At 34.4% G+C, this 17,273-nt stretch overlaps 2 protein-coding genes across 2 annotated transcripts; one reads left to right on the top strand and one right to left on the bottom strand.

Moving 5' to 3' along the window:
• Positions 1–2,880: 2,880 nt before the first annotated feature.
• Positions 2,881–7,411, top strand: LOC145092798 (Alkaline-phosphatase-like family protein). Its single transcript, XM_079030783.1, has 17 exons — positions 2,881–3,153; positions 3,222–3,315; positions 3,551–3,595; positions 3,691–3,858; positions 3,934–4,018; positions 4,081–4,187; positions 4,271–4,351; positions 4,483–4,535; positions 4,613–4,703; positions 4,821–4,952; positions 5,035–5,131; positions 5,213–5,357; positions 5,422–5,515; positions 5,590–6,441; positions 6,525–6,617; positions 6,694–6,965; positions 7,052–7,411. The coding sequence occupies exons 1-17, from the start codon at positions 3,029–3,031 to the stop codon at positions 7,179–7,181; spliced, it is 2,664 nt and encodes an 887-aa protein (XP_078886909.1). The 5' UTR covers positions 2,881–3,028; the 3' UTR covers positions 7,182–7,411.
• Positions 7,412–7,581: 170 nt separating this feature from the next.
• Positions 7,582–11,673, bottom strand: LOC145094562 (ATP binding microtubule motor family protein). The gene is made up of 15 exons (XM_079032710.1): positions 11,494–11,673; positions 11,290–11,392; positions 10,963–11,006; positions 10,600–10,629; positions 10,397–10,519; positions 10,268–10,293; positions 10,101–10,182; positions 9,972–10,013; positions 9,826–9,859; positions 9,665–9,740; positions 9,372–9,591; positions 9,034–9,125; positions 8,497–8,629; positions 8,087–8,293; positions 7,582–7,835 (listed from the first exon to the last, which is right to left on the bottom strand). The coding sequence occupies exons 1-15, from the start codon at positions 11,596–11,598 to the stop codon at positions 7,644–7,646; spliced, it is 1,509 nt and encodes a 502-aa protein (XP_078888836.1). The 5' UTR covers positions 11,599–11,673; the 3' UTR covers positions 7,582–7,643.
• Positions 11,674–17,273: the final 5,600 nt, after the last annotated feature.

The raw sequence follows: 17,273 nt of genomic DNA, 5'->3' as shown, positions 1-17,273 counted from the left end.
GAGGCCTCTCATCTGTTTATCACACATCAACTATCTACCCATGTTCTACCCAACATATTAGTAGATAAATATATATATTTTTATACATAGTTTAAAACCTGTATAGCATTCTCATTCAATACATATTCCAAACAACAGATGAGACACATACATATAACATGTATTTCATAGAGAATAAATCATATCTATGAGATAGAAGAAAGTGAATATACATTCACACATATAACAACAAAATATACACATAACACGTATTTCATATAAAATACTTCATAATTATACGTTAGAAGAAAGTGACTACACACTCACTTGATCAGAAGATGATCGGACGGCACTACGGCTTGTAGAAGTAGTATTTTTCGGCAGATCTAGAAGATCTTCACAAAAACTTGGCTCCTCGCGGGCCGAGCTTCGGCTCGGGAATTTTAATTCTCGGGATCTTCGGGGCTTCGGGAATTGCTTCGGGTCTCGGGAATGATACCGGGGCTTCGGGATATTTCTTGCACGCAAAACGAGGTAAAAACGCGAGAGAACGAGAGAAATGAGCAATAGAACTCGGCTGCACTCGACATCTATTTATAGGGGGCTGAAACCCCGAATTAAGTTAGGCGTAAATTAAGTTACATTGGGCGTAATGTGGATAAGGTCGCTGACTCCCCTCCCTTTGGATAATATCAGGTATTTATAATTAAATTTAATATTTTAATTATTTAATAAACTTCAAAAATTCATATCTTCCTCATACGAACTCCGTTTTCGACGTTCTTTATATCCACGCGTAGGTGAGACTACGCTCTACAACTTTCGTTTAGACTCCGTCGGCTAATTTTGAATTTATTTTTATTATTTATTTTTAGTAGGCCGGGACAGGAAAACTCCGTTATAAATTCATAACTTCTTCATCCGACGTCCGTTTTCGCCTGTCTTTTTATCGTTTCGATACTATTAATGAGATCTTCGATTCTCGTTTAGATTGTTTCGGCTAAAAAGCGTTCGGTCTCAAATCGAGTATTCAGGTTGCATACTGCTAAGTCGAAACTTCGGAAAATCATAACTTTCTCATACGAAGTCAGATTTGGGTGTTCTTTTTATGCACGCTCTCGGTTTAACGAACTCTACGACTTTCATTTTGATCACTAAGGATAAATATCGCTCTAATGTAAATTTCTCTTTTTACGTCATTCAGCGTCGTCAGTTCTGTCGCGAAACTTCGACATGTCATAACTTCTTCGTTATAACTCGGATTTCGGCATTCTTTATATCTCTGGAATCCTTGTTTCAACAACTACATCTTCATGCAAAGATATAAGGCTTATCTCACACTTTAATTTTGATGCTTATTTTATTCTTAATTCATTTAATTATAATAGTTAAGAAAATAAACACATAATTAACATAATACTCAAATATTTCATCATTAATACTTCAAAAAGAGTTACAAGGGTTAACCTAGACTATTACATCAATAATAATGCCTAGCCTGGAAACTCGGGCGTTACAATCTCTCCCCTTTAGGATGATTCCGTCCCCGAAATCACACATCAACAAACAAATGCAGATAGCGACTCAACATGTCACTCTCCGTTTCCCAGGTGAGATTTGACCCATTTGTATGTTTCCAACGGACAAGCACTAATTCGACCATCTTACGTCGAAGCTTCTTAGTCTTTCGGTCAACAATTGTCTCTGGTTCTTCAATTAACCTCTTGTTTCCATCAATTCTCAATTCAGAAATTGGAATTATATCAGGAACTTCTCCCGTGAACTTCGTAAAATAACACACATGGAATGTGTTATGAATTCCATTTAGTTCTTCGGATAATTCGAGCTTGTAAGCTTGGTTTCCAACCCTCTGAAGAACTTTAAACGGTCCAATAAACCTTGGACATATTTCTCTTTCTTACTTTTCTATATTATTTTTTTGGCCGAATTTTTTAATTAATTTTTTTAAAACAATTAACAAAAACACTCACTATCATACTCCTAAACCAAAGCCATAGAATATTTTGTAGCATTAGCCCATTATTAAATAATATGTTATAATTATATCAAATAAATACATAAAAATATTAATCCTAAACATTGTATTAGTTTTGTTTAGATATATGAGATTCAAGTTTAAAGCTTTCTTAAAAAAATGTTAACATCACATATGAATACATAAAACTATATTTTGGGAATGAAACCGTTTGAGCATAAGTTGAAAATCCAAATAACAAGAATGACACCGTACACTTAAATATCAAAATAGTATGGTTGACATTATTAATAATGATTGGAATGTTGTGAATGAGCAAAACTGACAAAACTATGAAATTTTGTTGTAGAGAAAAGAAAATCGAATAGTTGGCCTACTACCTCATTTTATTAATCAATCTTATGTATACATGGTGTTTAGATCAATACATGGTGTTTGTATATCACTGTTATTGAATCTTAAGGATAATCCTAATAATTACCAAAATAAAATTTAAGATTTCATTTTAATTTGAAAGGATATAATCACGTTTTTATGCATGAACGAAGTTAAGCTTCATTAAATTGGTGTAGTTAACTAGTGTTAAATGTTGTAACCAATTTTAAAATTGAGTTTATTTTGAAATTAAAAAAAAAACATTTTAGGTCTAAATTGGAAAAAAGTACAAAATGTAGGGTTTGTTATGAAATGAAAATACTTGATTTCCCTTTTGGTAACCTGCTAGGGTCTAAAATAACAAGTAATAGGTAAAAGTTGGGTCTTTTTCGAAAAAGAAAAAAGTTTTATGTCTAAATAGAAAAAGAAATCAAAATATAAGGTCATTTATGAAAATAACCCGATTATAAATGGCAATTTTCGTAAATTAGGGACCGTTTCTGTAATTTTGTAGAATCAAAGGCGAGACAACGCATCTGTGAGGACTTGTTGGAACTTGGATGTGGGAATTCAAATTGGCACTGTACATGGTACCCTAAACCTCCATGACTGAAACAACGTGATGACATTCCACACACTTTCAATTTCAATGCATTGATCACCTTCAAAACCGAGACAATGGCTTCGTTAACCTGCACCAACTTCACACTGCTCACAGCAGCTGCAATTCTGCTTCAAATCACCGGTCTCTCGCTCTTCGTCTTTGGATTCTTTCCGATCAAACCAGCTCTCTCCGGTGTCAGGTAGAAATTCATTTCCAAAAATTTCAAATTAAGAATGTTACAGTTTGATTGACTTAGTTCCGAAATAGCGGACCAGAGAGTTTCCGGCCTTCCTCATGCGATTCAATCGAGGATCAAAACTTCACAGCTCTGCATCCTGACCATCTTAAATCATTATACCAGGTAACTTATAACACCACTCATAGAATGAAAAGTACTGTTATTCATCGTATTTCACCACGCTAAAATCAACTTTCGTCCATTGTTAAGTGTTCCTTTGTATAATTTGAGATAAATTGGGCGATATACCTTAGCTGAGTAATGGTAACTTAACTTCTTACACTTGTAAAAGGCAAAATCACTTGCTTTTTCAGCAAGCATTGGATGCCATTTGACATGGTGAACTTCCATAATGCAGGAACTTTCTGAGATCCCACCTTCTTATGATCGACTGATACTAATGGTACGAAGCAATTAGCAATACAATGTAACTTTTGTAGAAAAGAATAGAAGATGCATAAGAAATTCAACATGCCAATATGATTATGTGATATGTAGGTTATTGATGGTCTTCCAGCAGAATTTGTTCTTGGAAGGGATGATCAGCCTCCATCAAAGATCTATAAGGATGCAATGCCATATACTCAGTCTTTATTGGCCAATAAAATGGCATCGGGTTATCATGCAAAGGCTGCACCTCCAACTGTTACACTACCACGCTTAAAGGTACTGAATTTATTTTTGTTATTAGATTATATGATCTGATTTCCATTTCCCTCATACATTGGTCATATACAACAGGCTATGACTACTGGCTCAATTGGAGGATTCTTGGATGTATTGTTTAATTTCAATACCCAAGCACTTTTGGAAGACAATATTATAGGTGAGTTGGCAAGATCTTATTGGGTATATCAAATTGCCCATCTGATGACTAATTTGTTGCAGGTCAATTTTTTAGAATTGGTTGGAAAATGGTTATGCTTGGTGATGAAACATGGCTTAAGTTGTTCCCAGGTTTATTTACAAGGCATGATGGAGTTAGTAGCTTTTTTGTAAGTCTTCACAACTTGTTGATTTCTTTACTCAATTTTCTTTATTCATTAACTATATCTTACTATCATTTTTGTTGAAATAGGTTAAAGATACTGTACAAGTGGATAACAATGTTTCTCGGCATCTAAGTTACGAACTTTACAAGAATGATTGGAATCTTCTGGTAATATAAAATTTCTAAATACAGCATCTAAGTTATGAACTTTACAAGAATAACAGTTATGTAAACTATTTATTACAGCCAGACAACTTTATATGGCATCAACACTAGAATTCTCTCCAATTTCATTTCAGATTCTTCATTATCTTGGTTTGGATCATGTTGGACATCTTGGAGGGCGTACTAGGTAATATCTTAACTTTTAATAACCCAACTCACTCTTTCTAAAAATAAAACTTCATTGTTGTTAATTCTCTATTTCAGTACCTTAATGGGACCCAAACTCAAGGAAATGGATGAGGTTATAAAATTGATTCACTCGAGTATTATCCAGAATCATAAACAAACTCTCTTGGTTTGTACCTCTTTTTTCTAACATGTATCAAACTACAATCTATTTCTTGACGTGAAAGTTGAATCCCATTTGTTTATATATAAAAATCTTTTTCTTGATTTCTATTTTTTTATGTAGGTGGTTGTTAGTGATCATGGTATGCAGGAAAATGGTAATCATGGTGGATCTTCATATGAAGAAACAGACTCATTGGCACTTTTTATTAGTCCAAAACACAGTCATGTATCAGTATCACCCACTATTAATCAGGTATTTTAATTTTATTAGTCTAAAGTTCATAATTATGTTTTCCTTATAAATTATAATTTAACTTTTTAAAATTTATGTTTAGGTTGATATTGCTCCAACATTGTCCCTCCTTTTTGGTGTACCTATTCCCAAAAACAATGCTGGCTATCTAATTACTGATCTATTTCTTCCATTACAAGGTTTGATGACTATTTTCCCTAATAAGGGTAATATTGTAATTTGTTAAATGTATGTTGTTGATTCTTCTCTGATAATTTCAGATCATGAGCTACTAAGAGCAATGGAACTGAATTCATTACAGTTGTTGAAATTACTTGAAGCTCAAACAACTCATTTTACTTGTAAAAGCTTATATCTAGATGCTATTTCTCTTCATAAATCTTGGAAGATGAAAAATGATTTAAGGTAAAGTTATAAATTTTATAAATATTTATATTTCATGATAATAACTCTGAATAACTTTTTATAGGTCTGCTAGCAATGATGAGTTTAAAAACACTGTATTTGCATACAATGAGTTTCTAAAAACAGCAAGCCAACAATTATCACACACAGCAACTGATGTAAGTTATTTTATTAATCCATTTATAAATATATTCTTTCTTTTTCATTTGATTAATTTTTTTACACAATGCAGAAACCCATGGGTCTACTTGCCATAGGTGTTACAACAATGCTTCTATCATGTATCATCTTCTTATTCCTCCTTTTCAAATTGATCCAAGAAACTTATCAGAATCTAAAAATCCAATTATCCGAAGCTTTTATAGCAATTATTATCATAATTCTTGTTTTAAGCATGGGATCAAGCTCTTTAGTTGAAGAAGAACAATACCTATGGCATTTCATGACCTCATCTTTCTTTCTCATATTACTTCACAAAACATTCAAATCCAAATCCACGAATAAAATCAAAACCTCAATTTTAATTTCAATAATTATAATTTCCGGAAGGGTTTTGCGAGGGTGGCATCAAGGTGGTGTAAATTGGACTCATCTTCCCGATATTTCAAAATCACTCGAGAATTCTTCAAGTTTTTACATAAAACTTCTCCAAATCCTCTCGGTTTTTGTTATACTTGTTTTATGTTTTTACACTCTTTCTTCCTTAAAGAGTTGTGTTGTTATATCGATTATGGGAAGCTATTTTTGTGTTGGATTGCTGGTTTTGAATTATGTGATGAAGTATCAGGGTGATGGAGATAATGATAATGATGGGATTTTAGCAGCTCAGATGATATATGGTTTAATTGTTGGATTGACAAGTGTAATGGTTGTTGGATCACCTTGGATTGTGTCTTTTTATTTAAAAGATTTGGTTTTAAAGATTAAAGATTGTTTGTACCTTAGTGGGATAGCGTACGTATTTGGGTGGTGTTTTTTGCAACTTTTGTTGCAAAAGCCAGTGAACTCCATGCCTATTTCATTGCTTCTTGTGCAAATTCTTGCTACCATTTGTTGTGGTTCGGATTTTAAACAGTGGGTTGAGGTTGGTTTTCAAATTTCTATTTTTGCATTTAAAGTATTTTTTATTGTGATACAGTTGAATATATATGTTTTTTTAATAATCAGATTGGTGCTATATATTATTTGGGAATGGCGGGCCATTTTAGTCTTGGAAATACTAATACCTTAGCCACCATTGATGTTGCTGGAGCTTTCATTGTATGTTTATTATCTTCCTTTAAGCATAATTTTAGTCATATATGTTTTCTTTAATCAATCATTTATATATATCTAGGGAATCTCTACTCATTCGACAGTGCTTAGTGGATTGATAATGTTTGTGATAACATATGCATCTCCAATGTTATCTCTTCTTAGCATGGTGTTGTTGATTTCTATTAAAGACATAAACCCTAACTTAAAGAATATGGGACAACTTCTAAAGACAATTCTTGGGTTTCCTTGTCTGGTTCCACTGGGGTTGAATTCGGTGCTTTTGGTTGCATACACCATCATACTGCTTTTAATGAGGAATCATTTATTTATATGGACAGTGTTTTCACCAAAGTAAGTTCTTTTTGTGATTCCCCCATTAGTGTTTTTAATCATTATATATAATTTAAGGAATTTGATTATGTTACATTTTGTGGCAGGTATATATACGTGGTAGTGACAACTGTCTGTGTTCTTGTTGGGGTGCTTATTGTTGCTTCAACAGTGACTTATATTGTTTCTGTGGTTTTCCTGTTGAGACATCGATATTATAAGTATTCAGCATCATAACTTTATGGAAGGAGGGAGGATGATAGTTGACTTGGGGTTTAATTTTTTTTTTAGTCTGGCTTTCTTAATACCCTTTTGGCATCTGAGTATTGGAAAATTGATTAGTGTTTTGTAGATTTTTACTTAGTCTAGGATTTGTACTACGCTTGCTAATCATATATACAAACATGAAACTTTGAATTTCTTGGAGAATATTGTACACAATGCATTTTTCAACAATTTCAGTCCCATATTTGTTTTGAACAAATTTATATGGTTAGTGTAATGTATCCATGTGTGTATATGATATGTTTATGTGTGTCTAATGTATATGTGTGTAAGTGTATTATCTGTATTTGATATGTTAGTACACTAAAACACATGAATTTTTATATTACATTTATTCAGTGATACCATATAGTTGTAGTAAGATCAAAGTTGAATCTCCCAAGTCTTGTTTGATTTATGTAACATGAATGAATTTCAAGAGGAGACTAGAAGCACAAAAAAGAAACATGATGAAGCTAAAACACCAAAGCCAAGTCCCATGACCAAATAAAGCTTCTTAGTTTGTGCTAGTTTGGCCTTGATCCTCTTCCTCACTTGCCTCATTACCTTGTTCTCCTCCTTCATCACTTGCCACTCTTCTTTCATAATCACATTCTCCCTCCTTAACTATATATATATATATATATATATATATATATATATATATATATATATATATATATATATATATATATATATATATATATATATATATATATATATATATATATATATATGATCACCAAACAACAAAAATATATCTTCTTAAACTCAACTGTTTAATTTATTATACTATTATGTGGTCTAATTGTTTTTACTTTTATATAACTAAAAGTCCAATAATAAATTTTCAAAACATATATAATTTGGTGTGTTACCTCAAGAATAGTGTTGACAAGCTTCTGTGTTGCTTCCTTCCATAAGGCTATTGTTTGGGAAGTGATAACAGATTCATGGCTTGAATTCACCTCCTCATCATCAGTTATCATTGAACCAGAAGTAGTGGGATCAGATAGAAGAAGTCCCTCCATCACAAACTCCTCTCCTATCAAATTCACTGTCTCACCATCCAACTTCTCTCTTAACTGCACAAACCCCCACATAGATGAAGAAGATGAGGGCAAATTTGTCATTTTACATGGAATCAACACTCCATCCAACAAAATGGTGATAAAAGTAGTTTGTAGGGACAACAAATGTTGAAAACGAAAAAACTGAGACCAAACTGATAAAAAGCACCAAACAACACGGACACAAATTGTAATTTAATATGAATAAATTTGTCAACCTTTTTTAAGATTCTCTCAGCTATTTGCTGCTTCACATCATTCAGAGCAGATATCTCCTGCTGCTTCCTGTCAATGTCTTCCTTGCTGTTGCTATTCATCACCCGTGATGATGACGCCTTTATATGCTTTGCTCTGATAAAATAAGCAACCAATTTATTCTCATCATACAAAAATACTTTTCAGGGACCATATCTTTAAAAATCAGCAAACCACAGGGACGAAAATGGTAATTTACCATGTACATTGATTATTTATTGTTTTTATTATTACTATTATTGCTTTAAGTTTAATTTTTTTAACTTCAAGTTTATTCTTGTTATTTAATGCAAAATATATAGATTCATACAAAAACAATAAATCAAAGTACTGCATTGCTTATATGCAACACAAATGTTTTATATAAGATATTATAACCAATTTGAAGTTAAATATTTTTAGTTTTAAATATTTTGGTGAGTTACTTATAATGCAACAACTTTTCACATGTTGTGCTAACTTATACAGCAATTTTCTTATTCAAAATCACACTCAATTACCTTGCTCCAAACCTTAGAGTGGATACACTCTCTGATGAATTAGATAGACTCGGTGAGCAACAGCAAAGCAATGCAGTCTGGGAGCTTCCTCCCTGGATGTAAAAAAAAAAAAAAAAGATTAAAATCAAGAAATAACAACATACTTTCATTTCTTCCTATTACAACATTGTACTTAAAGAAATCTACCCTTTTATAGCAATGTCATCTATAAACAAAGCAATTTTAACTGTTATAATTGGTAGATTGTTCAAAGTACAATGTCCTAATAAAAAAACATGAATGTACAAATGCTGTAATAGAAAGAAATGAAAAGATGATAGCCATAAGATTGTACTAACAAGAGCATCTTGTAGGAGGCGAGTGAGCTTTGAATCACGAAAAGGGATGTGTAATGATTTGGCATGTTGACTAGAAGTCAAAGCACTGATCACATTTCCAAGTGCAGAAAGTGATTTGTTAATGGTTTTGGCTTCTTCTAGAACTTTCCCTTCAGCACCTGTCTTCTCAACCTTCTCTGATCCAGCCAAATCCACAAGAACAACCTTTCCACTGCTCACCCTGTTCAGTTAATAATTTCAGAAATGTGAATATGATTTCAGTAAACTGTAAATTCTCAAAGAAATTATAAGACCTTTTCTCATTTGTTACTTCTTTCTGAATAGTAAACATGTAGATGCAATGACTTCTACTGCTTCCCGCATTCATTTCTACATGAGTTCACAAGTCAATCAAACAACTTTCACAAGAGAGAGAGAGAGAGAGAGAGAGAGAGAGGGAGGGAGGGAGGAATACGAGTCTCTCCAACAGCTCTGTTAGCTATCCCACCCTGCATTAGTTATTACCAAGGTTAAGAAGTAAAAGATAACTGAATATTTTGTTTTTTTAAAGAGTATTTTTGGACTAGAAAACTTATAGTAAAATTTTGATATTGATCTTACACATAAGACTTTTAATGCTTCTTCGCCATCTAGTATAGGGATCTGTAGAAGGGTAGTTTCATTATCTGTTAAGCTGATAGGGAAATGCAATTGATTGGAAGATTCCATATGAAAGATATTGAAACTTACTTCTGTTACTCCAGACAACAATATCCCATGTGATTTATGCTCTTTAATCTGTATGTTGTCCTTGGATAAATCAAAAAGGTCTCTGCCAGAAACACTCCCAATTGCAATTATAAAACAGAGTTGAAGAGTAGAGATGAAAGACACAAAAGATAAGATCAGTTTCTAACCTAACTCTCTCCATATAAATTTCCACCTGCGTGTATAATACAATAATTAAATTGCATCTAGAAAAGGATTCTTGAAAACAGTGTCTCATATTCTAGTTCAAATGGAAAACAAGAAGAGGTTTTTTATACCATTGAAAGTTTGATCTTGTAAGCAGTTGCTTCACCACAACTGTTTATAGCATCAAAGAGTTCATCTACCACTCTTGGTAGTAGTCCCTTCTTAAGGTTGTCAGCTTCCAAAATGTTGGCTCCCTGGTCAAAAATAGTCAAATACGGACTTTATTTAAAACAAGTGTTATTGAAACATTGTATTTTACTGTAATGCACATCACCTCCATAGTAAAAGTCTTCCCTGCTCCTGTCTGTTAAAGTGCATAAGAGAATTCATTAATATCATATTAAAGGTGAGGGATCTCTTTCAAAGCTATTTGAACAATAGAGATAGCTAATGAAAAGCATATAAGAAGCGAAAAGGCTTCATTGCAGTTCTTATTTGGCTTAATTAACAGTGACACAATCACATAACAGATTACTGGAGTTGACTGAATCGGCAATAGCAATAACCAGATAACAGAATACAATTATCATAAAGTTCAGATAATTAACTAAACTAGGTATTCCGATTTGTCATTCATCTCTTGAAACGAAAATCAACTGAACATAATTAGCTCATAAGAATTAGATGCGATACATACCTGTCCATATGTGATGATTGTGCCATTAATTGAATTAACAGCATCTGTTGCATACAAATGGACATTGATCAGACCGAGAGTAAATATGCATACGTTGCTTCAACAGACTCAAATGATAAGTTACATTCCACCATATCTTCTATATATACGTTTGTGTGTATAAACAAATCCTAAAACTCATGTATTGAGTGATCTAAACGTAACACGAAGGTTTAGCTCCGATTTACCCAAATTACGATGTTTACCATAAACTTAGAGAAGAACTCAACAAAATATCATAAAATTAAGTAAAATAGTCTAGTAAAAAGACAAACTAGCACACGATACCTCTAATGATAGGACGAGCCAAAAATTCGTAGACGTCAGCTTGTTCAGAATCTTCATAGAACACCTTATCAAAGCTGAACATATATTGTTCATCTTTCTCATCCTGACAAAAGCAATGGACATAACTTAGAAGGAAAATAGTGTATTGAGTTGCAGTTTACATTATCGCGGAGGAGGATTATAGCAAAGAAGATCTTCAGCAACCTTGATAGAAAAACTCTGAGAATCGGAGCGTGTAATGCATATAGCTTCCCCATCCTCTCTTGAATTTAGAGGCCTAAATCTCGCGCATACGCAAATGCTTGCCATGATTGAGCGTGTGTTGCTGTTGGAGAGACGATATAACTGCCTTCTGCTGCTCTAGTCTCCATATATAAAATTTCAATTTCATCACCACCACCTCTACTACTTCCCGCGTTCCGTTACAATATATCCGGAGTTTTGTGGGTCGGATCGGGTCGGGTCAAGGTTAGGCACTTAAAATTTTAGTTTTAAACCTCTGGCAGTGTTTTGATATTCCCTCCGTCCCAAAATTACTGTCCATCTTTTCTTTTTGGTTTGTCTCAAAATAATAGTCAACTTCTAAAAATAAATAACATTTTTACCAAAATACTCTCTTATTATTACTTAACTAACTAAACATTTAATGGAACATTAAAATACAAAGTAAAGACAAAACTGTCATTTTATTAAATAAAATTAGTGGTAATTAATGTTTTTCTTAATTTATGTGTTTTTTGTCTGTAGACAATAATATTATGACGGAGGAAATATCAATTAAATAATATAGTATTTTATATTTAAAGTTAAGATGTAATTAGTTGACAATATTTTTGCCATGAAACTAGTATTATCCGTTTGTTTAAGTTTTAATCATTTTTATAATCCCATCATCATTTTGAATAAGATAACAAAGTAAAAATCAAAAACATGTCCATCGACTTCTTGAATAAGATGAACAAAATAAAAAGACAAAAATGTTAAAAAAGAGAACTAAAGTCAAATCAAGAACATAACACAAACCTATATAAAAGTACTAAAATTCAATGTTTTAAAAACTGGTTTAAACCGGCCGGTTGGACCGGGAACCGGGGGAATGAGTGGTTCAACTATCACCGGTTTTATATTGATTTCTAAACCGGATTGAACCGACCGGTTTTTAGAAAAACCCGGTTGAACCGGTCAAAATAAACCGGTTGAACCGGTTAATCTAAATAAAAACACATGAAAAATAATTATTTACATAATAAACTTTGGTATTTTTTTCAAATATATTTAGTTTTCTCTAAATAAAAACATATGTTAAATGTTATAAAGTTTTTTGATGTGGTTGTATTCATCTGAAACTATATTTCGTTTCGGTATTATATTTTATTTTTTTTAGCGTATATCGATTGATGTAAAACACTAAAACTTATGGTTATGTGTTATTTTAATGTATTTTGATTCATCTACAACTTATTTTTATGTATATTTTTAATGTTTGAACTTGTAAACATCAAATTCATAATTTATATATTTATGTATGTGTAGGAAAATAGAAAAAAACATGAAAAATATAGAAACCGGTTCACTCAGCGGTCGAACCGGTTAAACCGGTTGAACCGAGAACCGGTCACTATACCGGTTCAACTAAAAAACCGGTTTTTAAAACATTGCTAAAATTAAATAGAAAGCTTGGAGTTTCAAGTTTTGGGGTTATTATTATTTGGCTTAAATATGTATTCATTTTATAATGTTTTTTATATGTTTAATAGATATCAAAATCAAATAAAATATGTAACCATATTTCACTTTTAGTTTACATTATAACTCGAAATTGGTTAACTCGTGAGAATGCGAAAACAAATATTAGTGCATTTTGATGATGCTTATGTTAGGTTATTCCACGTATGGAAATGTAGACAAGCTAGCTGAAGAGATAAAAAGAAAGGGGTTGCATCTGTTGAAGGGTTGAACCCAAATTATGGCAGGTAGCTAATCAAATAAATATCTTTCCTCATTTAACTTCTTATCTTAAAAACATTGGTTAATCAAAGTTTTCAATTTCTTATGTCTGCTTTAGGTACCTAAGACTCTATGAAGCTCTTGGGAAAATGATTGCAGCTCCTAAAAGCAACATACCAATAATAACACCAAAATAACTCCCTCAAGTAGATGGATTTATTTTCGGATTCCCATCAAGATTTGGAATGATGGCTGCTCAATTTAAAAGCACTTCTTGATTCTACTGGTGGTCTTTGGAGAACACAAAAACTTGTTGGGACGTCTGCTGGTATCTTTTATAGTAATGGGTGTCAAAGAGGGTGGCCAAGAAACTACTCCATAATTACCTATTTATCCTTTAAAAATTTAAGAGTATATTACATTTTTGGTCCAGATGATAAATTGAGTTGTATGCAACATCAAAAGACAGGTTGAGACACGAGTTTGATGGTGCTCATTAGGGATGTAAACCGATTCGGAACCGGCCCGAACCGAACCGGAACTGAAAGAAGTAAAAACCAATTTAAGAGTAAGACTATATTTGGCGTACTAACTGAAAAACTAACTGTTAGCTGAAAAACTAGCTGATAGCTGAAAAACTAACTGTTAAATAAAAAGCTAGTTGATAGCTGAAAAGGTAGCTGATAAAAAATGACGTTTGGTAAAAGTAGCTGAAAAGTTAGCTGAAATATATAAATTTACATAAAAGGACATGTAAGAGTATGTATTTTTACAATTAATTAAGGGTGTATTTGAAATTTTTTAAAAAACTCATATAAAGCTAGTCTACGTAGCTTTTCAAAAAGCTAACTTATAAGCTAACTTATAAGTTTCTTTTTGGCTTACCAAACACGACAACATAAAAAAACTCGAAAAATAAGCTAGCTTATCAGCTAGCTGTGGCGCGCCAAACACAGCCTAAACGAGGAACCAAGAACCGGGTCGAATACCACTAATCGGTTCCAACCGATTTTGATTCTGGTTTGTTTTTCGGTTACAAAGCTCATCCCTAATGTTTATTATGATATTCAAGCAACAGATCCTACATAATTTAGCACTCATTTGAGCTTTATATGATCTTGATCTTGTGAAGTCCATTTTAGTAGCTTGGAGCTTGGAAGGAGAAAGAGGAAGTTGGTGAAGAAGAACTTGTGTAGCTTGAGCTTAAGGATCTGACACATCATCATCATTTAGCACTCATTTGAGGTAAAAAGCTCAAAACTTGCCTCATGAATGCTTAGATCTCTTGTAATGGGGTTTTGGGACCTTTTTGGTCCTAAGAATAGAGCTTTATGGTTCCAAATCCGTTTCTAGGCTTAGGGTTGCCACCCTTAGTGTTATTTGAGTCCCAAAGACAAAAAAAAGTTACCATTTTGAAGGTCTTGGTGTGGCCATGCATGAGTTAAGGTCCCTTTAATGGAAGTAAAATGCCATTTTTGGAGTTTGGGCTTATGCAGGGCATGCTAAGTCACCAGGTCAGTGACTTTATGGGTCAAGACGTCTAGTAGAGTTCAGATCTGTGGTTTGGACCAATTTTTGGAAGCATTAAGTGCTTAATAACCAAAAAGACTTAACAGAAGATTACGATGGGCGTACAAGCTGGTACGCGCAGCGTACCAGTCTGGAACCCATTACGTGCTGCGCACAACTGAGTACGCCCCGCGTACTCAGTCAGAATGGGTTTCACATAAATGGGCCTTGGTTTGGGCCATTTCTTAAACTTATTAGATTTGGGCCTTAGTGGGACATCAGGAATAAGATATTTTGGGCTAAGAATATGTTTGGGGTTTAGGGTAAGGCCCATTAGAGGGATTGGGACCAATGTAGAAAATTGGGCCATTAGTGGGCTTGAGAAGGCTAACTAATAATTGGGCCTTTGTGTGTGGATTTGGGCCTAGGTCATGGACTAGTTTACAACAGGGATAAAATGGTTATTTTACCCTAAGAAGGATTATTGGGTTTTGACTAAGTGTTATTTTGATAATGATAGCGTGGGGAGTTGTCGGAGCAACCGCTAGAGATTTCTTACCATGAGGTTCAGCATCAAGGTGAGTTTCCTGCTGTTTGAACGGGTCCAAGGCATTAATGCCAGCCCTTATGTATGATTGTCTGTATTCCAGACTAAGGTCCGATGCGGGGCAGTACCCGATGTAGGTTTATATGCTTTCCAAATTTCGGTCTGATGTCGGGCAGTGCTCGAGGAATATTTGTATGTTTGATGTCTTCGTAATTCTTGCATGTGTCTGTATTTGTATGTTTTCAGAATACGGTCCGATGTCGGGCGATGCCCTAGGAATGTTTGTATGCTTTCCAGATTAAGGTACGATGTCGGACGGGTCCCGAGGAATGTTTATATGTATGTTTCCGGACTACGGTTTGATGTCGGACGGTGCCCGAGGAATGTATGCATGTTTAGTTATACTCGTTGTCTATATGATACTTGTATGTACCTAGTAGGGAGGTGAGTGTAGGCGGAGTCCTATATCTCATCACTAGCTGAATGTGAATGGGGTTCCATATCTCTTCATTAGTAGTGTAGGGGAGGGGCCCATGATAGGAGAGGCCTTAGGACTAGAACATGTAGTATTGTGTATGATTCTTTATGTGCTAGTATGATTATATGATATTGTTTGTATGTGTATAGCGGGCGGGGCCCAATGATAGGTGGGGCCTGGGAGAAACAGATATGTATACCGATCAGGGCTCGATGTCAGGTGGGGCCTGATGCCGAACACTGTCCGATGTCGGGCGGGGCTCGATGAAACGGTGGGGGCCCAGTATATGTGATTATGTGTATGATATGTGCAGTGGCGAGTCTAGAACGCAAAATCATATGGTTCACTATTTAAATGAAACCGATAGAATATATATATATATATATATATATATATATATATATATATATATATATATATATATATATATATATAGGGAGATGATCAAATGAGAACACCTAAAAGGTTGAGAACGCGAGAACAATTGTAGACCAATTGTAACACCCAAAATCTGGAAGGCCAAGAAAGGAAAGAAACCCTAATTTTTAGGGGCGACTCGGCGAGTCCAAGGAGGAACTCGGCGAGTCCGAGCGGGATCCGGGTCGAGGAGTAAATGACCGACTCGGCGAGTCGGCCAAAGAGACTCGGCGAGTCTGGTCTGTGCGAGGAAAACCCTAATTCCGGGAGTTGTATCCTATATAAAGGGTGTTATGTCCATCCCTCAGCCTCCATATCATTCTAGAGAACCTGTAAACCCTAGATTTCGTGTGAGCTTCCATCATTTGAGAGATATAGCTTTGGAGGAAGGAATTTTGGAAAGGAACTTGAAGATCAAGAAGGTTGCTTCAAAGGAGAGGTGTATATCCGAGATCTACTTCAGTTTGTGTTCATCGTGGAGGTATTAAGCTGCCATTTTCCCTTCTTTGCATCTAGATCTATTTTGTTATGAGATTTAGGGGTTTTATGGTTGATTGAGACCTAATTCGAGTTAGGGGCTTAGATATGTTGTTGCCACTTCAGATCTAGTGTTGGGATGGTCCAATATGTCATAAAGCATCAGGAGATGAGTAGTTGGTGAAGCCCTTTTGTCCTTAAACCAAACCCTAGTATGTTTTGAGCCTAGATCTCTTTAGTTGTACGTAAAGTTTGCAACTTTACGTGGGGATTGAGCCTTGGAAGTAAGGATCTATGGTTTGGAGTCCCTGCATGACTCAAAAGTCCTCTGTATGTTTGGAGATCTGAATGGACTCGGCGAGTCCTTTGAGTGGACTCGACGAGTAGCATGAAGATTTGGAGAAACTCGACGAGTGGGATGAACAGATCGTCGAGTCAGATGATGTTGGGCAGGAACTCGGCGAGTTGGATGAACAACTCGGCGAGTCTATTGAAGGTTGTCTTGGACTCGGCGAGTCAGGTCGCGAAACCCCAAACCCTTCGAGTTGAGACTCGAATCAGTGAGTCGAATGGAGACTCGGTGAGTTAGTCAGGTCAGGACTCGGTAAT

The sequence above is a fragment of the Lactuca serriola genome, chromosome 3 (genome assembly GCF_051521515.1).
Source record: "Lactuca serriola cultivar US96UC23 chromosome 3, Lser_US96UC23_V15, whole genome shotgun sequence".
Lineage (NCBI taxonomy): Eukaryota > Viridiplantae > Streptophyta > Magnoliopsida > Asterales > Asteraceae > Lactuca > Lactuca serriola.
This window is presented reverse-complemented; position numbering and strand designations above follow the sequence as displayed.

Coding starts and splice junctions, on each gene's coding strand:
- LOC145094562 (XM_079032710.1), bottom strand. CDS start 11,598: ATGGCAAGCATTTGCGTATGCGCGAGATTTAGGCCTCTAAATTCAAGA. Junction 10,294..10,396: donor ACAAGATCAAACTTTCAATG/GTATAAAAAACC, acceptor TTATACACGCAG/GTGGAAATTTATATGGAGAG. Junction 8,294..8,496: donor CTGAGAGAATCTTAAAAAAG/GTTGACAAATTT, acceptor GGGTTTGTGCAG/TTAAGAGAGAAGTTGGATGG.
- LOC145092798 (XM_079030783.1), top strand. CDS start 3,029: ATGGCTTCGTTAACCTGCACCAACTTCACACTGCTCACAGCAGCTGCA. Junction 3,316..3,550: donor ATCTTAAATCATTATACCAG/GTAACTTATAAC, acceptor TCCATAATGCAG/GAACTTTCTGAGATCCCACC. Junction 3,596..3,690: donor ATGATCGACTGATACTAATG/GTACGAAGCAAT, acceptor TGTGATATGTAG/GTTATTGATGGTCTTCCAGC.